This window comes from Otolemur garnettii, unplaced genomic scaffold, assembly GCF_000181295.1.
Source record: "Otolemur garnettii isolate 467f Iridium unplaced genomic scaffold, OtoGar3 scaffold00005, whole genome shotgun sequence".
NCBI lineage: Eukaryota > Metazoa > Chordata > Mammalia > Primates > Galagidae > Otolemur > Otolemur garnettii.
The window spans coordinates 6,608,765-6,619,375 of record NW_003852400.1 but is presented as its reverse complement, the minus strand read 5'-3'; the positions used below and the strand labels follow the sequence as shown (position 1 = coordinate 6,619,375).

The 10,611-nt window shown below is 43.2% G+C and overlaps 1 protein-coding gene across 1 annotated transcript in view; it reads left to right on the top strand.

Moving 5' to 3' along the window:
* The window catches only part of MAGI2 (membrane associated guanylate kinase, WW and PDZ domain containing 2), a 1,396,484-nt gene extending 1,396,372 nt beyond the window's left edge, over positions 1–112 (top strand). The window contains exon 23 of the mRNA XM_003782805.2: positions 3–112. Within this exon, the coding sequence (XP_003782853.1) occupies positions 3–112 (110 nt within the window). The remainder of the gene's footprint in view (positions 1–2) is intronic.
* The last annotated feature ends 10,499 nt before the right edge of the window (positions 113–10,611 follow it).

The following is a 10,611-nucleotide window of genomic DNA, read 5'->3' as shown; positions in this document are numbered from 1 at the left end:
AGGGGGCGCCCCCGCGCGCAAGACCGCGGTAGCGCCGGGGCCCTGGAAGGTGCCGGGCTCAGACAAGCTGCCGGGCGCGCTCAAACCCGGCGCCTCGGCCGCGGGCAGATGAGCGGGGACCCGGCCGCCGCCTCGACGCGGGCCGTGCTTCTTAGGTTCCGTCTCACGGCGTTTTAATTTATTTTCACTGTCACACGCATAGATCCACGAGGCACCTAAGGCCTGGGAGCGTCAACGTGAAATCCCACGTGTCCGATGAGCATGGGCGGCACAGCGTCCACGCGCAGACCCAAACTGATCCTGAAGCCCCCCAGTCCCACGGTGGGGGCTTTGGCAGCTATGGAAGAACCAAAATAACGTGAAGAACATCGCAGAGAGACAGTGCAGTGTAGCTTTAGTAAAAAGAAAAAAAATAAAAATAAGAGAGAAGGATAAAACATTACCCCCACTGCATGAAGGATTTGGATGTCATCCAAACTTTATATCAAGAAACTGGACAAGATAAGAGCAATCACAAACTGGAATATCGCCTTAAAAATCAAACTGCACGGAGCAAGCTGAAACTGAGACAAGATTATATCTTTTAATTGATCTAAAGCATTGTAAATAAATTGTTCTTGACATTATCTAGACAGGGGTTAAAGGGTTTCTTTGAAACATTCAGAACTGTTCGCCCATGACACGTTTCCACGGCTCACCCTTGGCATCCATACTCCGTATTAGCAGCAGCGTTCCCTGCCTACTGCAGGATGAGTTAGAAATCTAGTGAATTCATTGGTGTGATGCCATTTTTACTGCCATTTCTGTGATCAGATCATATTTCTGTACATTTTCAGTGGTAGGATAAAAAAGGTTTTAAAAATTGCATCCTAGGGAACAGTTTGCTGTAAGTCAGAATTTTGCAGTTTAGCTCATAGATCTTAATTGGTTTTCCTTTAAAATATGAATTTGGTAATTGAAGGGCCACAATTTGTTTAATCAAGATTGGCAACGCTGCAGTTCCTTTATGAAAAGGCTTTTCTATTGTCCCAGGCTAGCAGAGATAGATAGCTTCTTTGTCCGCAGTGTTATATTTCACTTGTTTCATTGTCTTATTTTAAACCCTCTTTCCATGACTTCATTTGCACTTTGACAGAGCAGAAGCAAAGCATTTCTTATATTTCTCAGATTATAATGAATCTCTAATATTAAAAGAGCATTATTATAACCAATTTATTTTCATTAAAGAACACAAGTCTTTATAGCATTCCTTTCTGCTTATCTTCCTTCCCTTACTCTTTCTCTTTTTGTTTCCATTTGGTTTGCTTTTGTCTTATATTCTTTGCCAGTATTTTCTTCGGTTAGCAACCTCTAATGTTTCTGTTTATCTCCGTGGATCTATGATTGATCCTCTAGTAAAATTCTAGGGCTTGCCTTTCTTCCCTGCTGTTTTAGTATTTCTTTGTATAATGTTAGCTTCAATTAATTATCCATTGGTACTTTTTGTAGCTACACACATTAAATGGCAAAATGTTTCTGAAGGCAATTTCTTTTCAGTATGCCCTGAATGAATGAGGCTTCATCCTTCCCATATTCTGCCTTCTTACACGAGTTCAAATGCAAATAAGCCTCACTTCCCTGCACTTGTAGTCAAATAAATAAAAGGGGAGATCAGGTCCATCACGAAGGTCACACAAAATAGCCTCCTGGGCTGACTCTTTCCCTCTCTTTGTAATTGCAGTAACCTGAGCACTGGCAGTTTAATTTCCATCAGACACTGGAGTAGCTTAGTTGTTTGACAAGGAGAGAATCTAGTTGAAAGCCTCCCGTGAAAGGTCTTGCAGCTTGTAAAAGCAATTTCCAAAAATGAAACCCATTCATCATAAACAAAAGCACAAACACATGTAGCAGTTTATAATACTTTTGGTTTAATCTCAATCAGTCTTTCTCCCCTGGACTAGAAATCCAGTATAGTTTGCCATTAATTTATTGAATCTGGTTTTGGACAATGCTTCTGTAGTGTAGCTGCACGTCCTGGTACTGTATCCTCTGACCTTTATTTTCCATGTGTTACAAAAGGAAAAAAAAAATTGAGATTACGCTGGCATAAACTCTAATTTGCACAGTTCACAGCTACTACTTGTGCAGTAATTGCTTATGCGGCTGTAATCCATAACCTGTGAAGACAGCACATCATCTAAATCCCATTCCAAATAATATTTCTGTGTAGTGTTAGCTGTGAATTTACCCTGTACAGCTGTATCTCTATAAATATAATTCCATGTATTAATAGTCACAGAAAGACTGTAAGTGAGCAACTATTTTTATGAAACGCACCACTATGGATAAATTAACTTTTACAGAAATCTTGTTTACTGTATGATATTCTAAAACACTGTCAAATAAAATATATATCCAAAAATCTTTTCTTTTTCCAACTATATAGGTTGTGTGTTAATTTGAAATAGGTTATTACTGGGGGTTAACTTAATTCTTAAAAACTGCAGTTTCTGCAGATGATCTTAAAGTATAAATGTCATGCCCGACTTCCTTGAGGCGTGACTCTACACGCAGCGATCCCTGATGGGAAAGACTGCTGACTAGCCAGTTGGCATTGGCCCGCCAGCTTGCTGCATCATTTATGAATGGGCAGTATGTTTCTGTTACTTGCTACATGGATTGCTACTGCACCTTTTTTCAAAAAGGATTTAAAGTATCAATCAGCAGTAAGTTCCATCACATGTTTTTCCTTTTAATTCTGGAGTTTTTCATGCAAAATACCAAGGTGTTCATGCAGAAGGCTGTTTTTAGTGAGCAGCAGTGTACAGGTCCATAACGAAGAGCCGAATCCCCGCAGCATGGACAGGGGACAGTTCTGCATGGGCAGTGGTGGTAACAGCTCAGCCAGTGGGAGTTTACAATCAGAAGAAGAGCTCTTGACCTTAGTCCTGTCAAGACTTTTTCCCTGAATAGGCCTGAAATTCCCAAACTGTCAATCTTTTATTCCAATACAAATGTTTCATTAAATATACCATGTATTACTTTTAGAAAAGAAAAAAAAAGGTGACATAAAGTGTGAAATGAAACACAAAAGTGAAGCTATTTCTAATAAATATATATGGCTCTTCATGAAACAACCTAAGAACAGCCCGATGCAAGCTGAAAAAGCAAAAGGAATACAAAGCAACATAAAGTGGGGTGTCTAGATTCATGATGCACGGCTAATCTTAAAAGAAAAAAACACAAAAATGATTAGGAGGCAAGGAACCAGATGAGGCAGGCAAGGCAGCTGGCTCAGACAGGGGCCTTAGCAGGAATTCCCATGTCTTGAAGGTCAGGCAGATACATCTGAGGAAGAGCCAGGTGAGGACTGGGCCCACAGGCAAGCATGTCCTCCTCTAAAGCTGCTGTTTTTTCAAGTCTCGTGTGGCGCAGTCTTCCAGTTTCTCAAGGAAAAAAAAATCAGCTCTTTATTTGAAAATGGTATGGTTTTTAAAGTTTTGACAAGTTTAATTCACATGGGTATGAAACATTGAACAGGAAGAAAACAACACCATCACGACAAACCATCTTCAGGCCACATCTGACCCGTAGCCCCCACCAGGTTGCAGCAGCTGTCTCGGAACCACAGCAAGGCTTTGGGCAGAGAATCCCCCACTTTCATCAGGGCTGATCACCACCCAAGCAGTCAGCAGTACAGCCCCCAGAGATAGTAAAGCCTGTGGTTGTGGAGAGACTTACGTGCCTGGAATAGCTTCAACTGTGCACCCTGAGCGTGAGACCGTCCACCAGAAACCCGACCGCCAGCCCTGCAGTCCAGGGGAATTGGCTGTAAAGCTGAGCACACTGCCTGGGCTCTGGATCTTACTTGAAAGTTTCTGCTCTCTTTCTAATATGTTTCCCCAAATGGTGTAAATGTGGGGTCCCCCAAGGTTGACTCCACTTCTGTCCTCTTGATACTGTTATTTTTTCAGGCCAAGCTCAAATCAAATGACCCCATTGCTGAAAGAATCTGGATTTAACAGAGATTTCTTTTTCAGACAACCATAGTGCCAGACAGGATGCCTATAAAATAACCAGAGCGCTTTCCAAGTCTTAAAATAGTAAGAGTACGAAGCCTAATAATAAGTTCCACTTGTGTCGTGTCTCATCTATGCAGGGCACCAATTACACATGCAGAGGTTATGATTATGAATATTGGTAGTAATAGTAGCTGTGGGGCTGAACATGTGGGTATAAACAACGGAGCAACACCCTAGAATTAAACCAAACCCTTGCTGGGCATTTGATAGCATATCACCCCAGCAGCTCAGTGAACAGAGAATTCACCAGAACTCAAGTCTGTCCCACCACATAGGGGGAGGAGAACCAGCAACCACAAGTGAGAGGCTTCTCTCTTTCCAAGGGTTCTAAGTGGTTGATGGAATCTTTTCTTCTGAAGAAACTGCCTCTCCGAGAGTGATTTCACCGGGAAGAACCTTGCACTCTGTGAAGCAACAAAGTGACCTTTAACCTCCTTTTACCCTCCTAAGTGGGGGGTAAATGACTAAAGCCCCAACAAGGTGTGTCCATATCCACCTGCCCTATACAAGGGTCCTTTACAAGGAAAGATCTATCACCTATCCTGATATGTTACTTTGAGATGTAAAAACCTCTCGGGCAGTGGTTCTCAACCTTCCTAATGCCGCGGCCCTTTAATACAGTTCCTGCAGGTCATAACCCACAGGTTGAGAACCACTGCTCTAGGGAATCAAAGTGATAGCCTTCCCAGGGAGAATCAAGGGAGAATCAAGAGAGCATCGGGAAGAAAGATTTAAGCGGGCAACACCTCAAGGAGGCCTGGCCAAGTTTCTTTCTATGTAAGAGTGAGCATCCACATTTATTTGAACTTCCAAATAAATTCAGACTTTTTCTAATAGGGCGTGTCATTTGGCCCCTTGTCTGCCTTCACCATATGGATTGGCATTGCCTGTTACCTTATCTGCAAATATCTCCCATACATCAAAGGCGTCAAATCTCTAATTAAAAGGTTTACATGAGAATATGTTTTAAGTATGCACACAAAAAGAAATATATCCTTTACAGCATTTTAATTTGTGATTTAAAGCAGAGATGTCAATTTAGAAATGAAATTGGATCAAGGGTTTTATAAAATTATTTTAGAAGTCACATGAGCTTAAAAGAGGCACTAACATATGCAAATCTTAATAAATTTTTTAAATAGCTGTCTTTTAAATAGAGTATCTTCTACATATAAAAATGACAGGTGACTGGGCAGTGCCTGTAGCTCAAAGGAGAAGGGCGCCAGTCCCATATGCCAGAGGTGGCGGGTTTGAACCCAGCCCTGGCCAAAAACTGCAAAAAAAATTATAGGTGAAGAGACCACAGGCTCTATTCCCAAGTTATCTATGATCTTGTTAAAAGATCAAGACAGTTAACAGATGACAGAATGTGGTCTGTTTAACCACAGAATTCTGTAGCCTACAGAAATGGTTAGAAGTTGTCCTGAATAAGTGACACTTTAGTTGGGTTTTGAAGGATGGGTAGGATTGCAAGAATCAGAAGAGATATAAGGGAGAGAACAGTTTGAGCAAAGTCAGAGTTAGGAAATTTGGAGGAATAATAGGGGACTAGAAAGCTATTTATTTTGACCGAGAGTCTATAGAGAGAAAGAAAGGGAGATTAAAGCAGACCAAATGCTATTATCTATCATTGGAATGTCAGTAAAGGTTTCTGTGCAGAGACAAGACGAAATCAGCATTGGCTCTGGAAATTCATCCTGACAGTCCTGTGGAGGTGGGAGAAGCCCTGGCAGGTGCTTAACATCAGTCCAGGTGTAAGATAAGAACACCCAGTGCCTAGAATGGAGGGGAGGGTTGCTGGAGCTCTTAAGGAGGGAAAACAAGCAGCCCTCCGATTCCTGGGTGCTGTCTTCATCTGTTTACACTGCTATAAAGGAATGCCTGAGGCTGGGTAATTTATAAAGAAAAAAGGTTTATTTGTCTCACGGTTCTGCAGGCTGTACAAGAAGTACGGAGCCAGCATCTGCTTCTGGTGAGGGCCGCTGGCTGTTTCCACTCACGGTGGAAGGTGAAAGCGAGCCGGGGGTGCAGGACCACGTGGGGAGAGAGGAGGGAAGAGAGAGAGGGAGGCGGTGGAGGATCTTTAATAACCAGCTCTCAGGGGAACTAACTGCATGAGAACTCACTACCAAGAAGATGGCCCCCAAAGCGTTCATAAGGGATCCACCTTTATGACTCCCAAACTCTCCTTGGGCCCAACCTCCAACACTGGGGTCAAATTTTAACATGAGATTTGAAGGGAGTCAAATATCCAACCAGGAGTGGGGAACCTATAACCTTCTGTTTTCAAGACTGTTCTTTTTAAGCACCAAAAGAAGCAAGAAAAGCTTCACCTCTCTCTGCTGCACCCCTTTTAATAAAATTATTTATTCTGTAAAATTTAGATTTAGTCAAAAGGCCACATTGAAGGATCCAAAAGGCCATGTGTGGCCCCAAGGCCATAGGTTCCCCTACCCAGAGAGATGCCCAGAGTTAGGAAAAATCACAGGCTTCAAGCCTGGGTTAAAAAAGGAGAAAATGGGAAGAGGACCAGATCACCAGGGCCAGCACTACGGTTTTTAACATGTAAAGTGTGAGGGGCTCTCAGGTGGCCCAGGTGGAAAGATTCATCCTAGACAATAATCACAATAATCTCTAAAGATGGAGATGTTTCAAAAACTGTTTGGGTGAGAGACTAAGTCCAGAGATTTAGGTAGGAATCAACTCCACAGATCCCTGCTAGGAAACTCTCTCAGAGATCCTGGCAGAATTGGTTGGGATGGGACCTGGGCTACAGCAGAGTTTGTGAAGCTCTTCAAGGAGGCTTAACAGTTGAACAGCCAAAGGTGAGAACCACTGTCCTAGAAGTAAATTTGATTTGATCCACAAGGTAAAGAGTGAAGAGAAAAAAGGGACAAGAGCCACATTTGGGAGGTGGATATGGAAAGATGGGTCAGGGAAAGAGTGGTTAGAGATACTGAACACTGCTGGGCCATGGGATCCTGGGGAGGAGAGGATTTCAACCAATACGAAGGAGCCATCACGGTGTCCCCCCAATGACATCACTTAGGAAGGATGAAGAGAAAAACTGGATCATTTATTTTGATTATTAGAGATTCAAGAGCCTTTTTAGTAGAATAAGTTTACATCACCCAGTGAATGAGGAGCGAGGAAATAGAGACAGAAGCATCATCAACTCAAAGGAAAAGCAGAGCAGAAGAAGGTTGGTGGTCGGTTGATTCTTAGTCTGGAAATAACTCACCCCCCTTTCAGCCCAAGGGGAAGGAGCTGGAGTCTGGGGGTGGGGGGATTGCTCTTGCAGGTACCAGTGGGGGGGACTGCTCCCTCACTTCACCAGTGAGTGAGGGGTAAAAAGCCCTGGGGAAAATGGAGCGAGGGAAAGAATCCAGAGCACACACAGGGTGGAGAGGAGACTGGGAAGGAGGACACATGCCCCCAAGATGGTAAGAACCAAAAGATGGAGATTTGGAAAGATTCTGAAGTGATGAAGCCGCACCTTGAGGAGTTCATATCATCTACCACCCACCTTTTCAGTCATTGAAAATTTGCTCGAATTGATAGAATGTAGAAGTCACACAATATGCAAAAAGAATGAAAGGTTTTCCTGAAAATCTTAAACAAGAGAAAACAGACATGATCAAGAGAAAAATAAAATAGTGATCGAGGCCGCTCCTGAAGCTCCCAAATAGCAGCTCTAGAATTCAAAACCAGGTCTACCTTAATACAAAGTCTAGTGTTCAGCACGTGTGCAATAAACAGTTGTTGCATAACTGAGTAGTCCTTATGAAACTCTTCTGGGGGCAGGAATTGATTTACCCCTTCCTGTTTATCTGCAGGGGTTTCTGAAACAGAGCATGCTGCCTGTGACTTCCTGGGGCATCTCCACCTGACACGTGTGTACAGATTGGTCCAGTGACACTAAGCGGCCAGCCTTGTTCCAGAGTCAAGAGCCAAGGACATGGACAGTGTAGTTTACCTAGCATTAGAATGGCAGAATTGTTACTCTGGGTATATATAATAATGGATCATTATCAAAGAGATGCTATGAACATTTCCATCTGATTCTCACACTACATAAAATGGGAATAGAAAACATTGTCCTTTTACAGTTGAAGAAGCAATGTGTCCTTAAGGCCAAGATCTCACAGCTACTAAGCAGCAGGTATGTGCTAAACTTCTAAACTCCAATCCAGGGCTCTTCTCATTGCACGACCAGAGGCAGCTGCAGGGAGAACACAATGACAAGGCCCCAAAGTGGACCTGGATAAACGGATAAAGGGAGGGAGGACGTCAGGAGTGGGTGAGATCCTAGGGACTCACAGACATCCGCCGGGAAGGGACCTCAGAGAGAGGGAGACTACAGGTGGGGCAATTTCAAGGGCTGCAGGGTCCTTCTGAATGAATGTGGTTAAATGACTCTTAGAAATGAAGAATAAAATGCACTAATGAAAGTGGAATGTTCTTAAAATGTCTTTAATACTTGCCCTAAGGCGAAGTCTACTGCAAAGGGAGTCTGCTGAGCCCTCTGGGAAGGGCAGTGTCCTGTGAATGGCCAATGCATCCCCAAAGAGTTAGTATGCCAGGAAGGTTTTTTCCTGGGAAGCCAAGAATGAAAACAGATATAGCTTCCTAAAATCCAAAGTACCACCAGGAAAAACATGAGCTAATTTATTTTTTCAGGCCTCCACAAGGTGACACAAGTAAGCTGCAAATGTTTTGACTGTAATAGACATGGAGCAATTTGTAGAAAGAATGCTTCCAAACAGATATCCCTGTACACAACCCCTTTCAAGTTTTAAAGATTACAGGTGCCAGAAGACTCAGGGACCTATCTTCCAAGTATCTCTATGAATTCAGGATCACCTGGATTCATGCTTCTCCAACTCTGAGACGGCCTTAGTTGTTCCTCAAAGCAAGCAAAAAGGAGCCAGTGCAGGAGGTACAAGGTAAAGGCTGAGAACGCACGTGTAATACGCAGACTCACACGTGAACACACACCCAGACTAACACGCGGGCATGAGAACGCACGTGTAATACGCAGACTCACACGTGAACACACACCCAGACTAGCATGCGGGCATGAGAACACATGTATAATACACAGACTCACACATGAACACACACCCAGATTAACACGCGGGCATGAGAACGCACGTATAATACGCAGACTCACACATGAACACACACCCAGACTAACACGCGGGCATTGAGAACGCACGTGTAATACGCAGACTCACACGTGAACACACACCCAGACTAACACGCGGGCATGAGAACACATGTATAATACACAGACTCACACATGAACACATACCCAGACTAACACACGGGCATTGAGAACGCACATATAATACGCAGGCTCATGCGTGAACACACACCCAGACTAATGCATGGGTGTGGGAACGCATGTATAATACACAGACTCACACGTGAACACACACCCAGACTAACACGTGGGCATGAGAACGCACGTATAATACGCAGACTCACACGTGAACACACACCCAGACTAACACGTGGGCGTGAGAACGCACGTATAATATGCAGATTCACACGTGAACACACACCCAGACTAACATGCGGGCATTGAGAATGCACATATAATACACAGACTCACACAAAAACACACACAGACTAACATACAGGCATCTAGGAACTCCAATTTTAATATTTTGACAAAATAGCCTCTATACCAGAAAGTAGACAAAAATGTGTGGGTGGTTTACTCAGCTTTAAAATACTCAGTTTTTTTTTTAATTTCTTATAGCATAACTGTGTACATTAATTCAATCAGGGGGTATAGTGTGCTATTTTCATATACATTTTGAAATACTCTCATCAAACTGGTTAACATAACCTTCATGTCATTTTCTTAGTTATTGAGTTAAAACGTTCGTACTCTGCTTTTAGAAAAATTCACTTGTACCCTTATAAGATAAACCATAGAGGTGAGCCCACCAATCACCCTCCCTCCCCCCATCCACCCCCCTTATCTCCCCTAATTTACTCAGTTTTAAAATAGGCACACGGGTAACAATCTTCCAGGCTGAGAAACAGCCAGGGACAAATTATTTGAGCCTAGCATATAGTAAATATTTGACACATATATTTATTGTTACTATTATTATAAATTCAGAGGTATATAAACCTTTACAGCGGCACTCTGGAACTCTCATGCAACAAATATTTTTTAGGTGTTAGCAATGTACCAGGTAATGTGAAAAGGGGCCATGACAGGGAACTGGACAGGCAGGTGGCCCATCTCCTTTCATCAGCAGTTAACTCATTGCACAATTGATTAGATTGATTTAGATAATTGCCGTTGTGATGAGCACCACAGCGGGGAGGTAAGGACCCCACAGCAGGGGCAGTCAGGCAGGCTTCTTAGGAGAGGACACAGTTCTGCTGAGAGCTGAGGCTCCAGGAGTCATACAGGAGCACTCTGGGTGGGAACATCAGGGGCAGAGTTTAGACTCACTCACTGCAGGTTGCCAAGGACAGTCCTAATTCCAATCCAAATTTTTTGCTACCTACGCCTTATTTTGGTAGG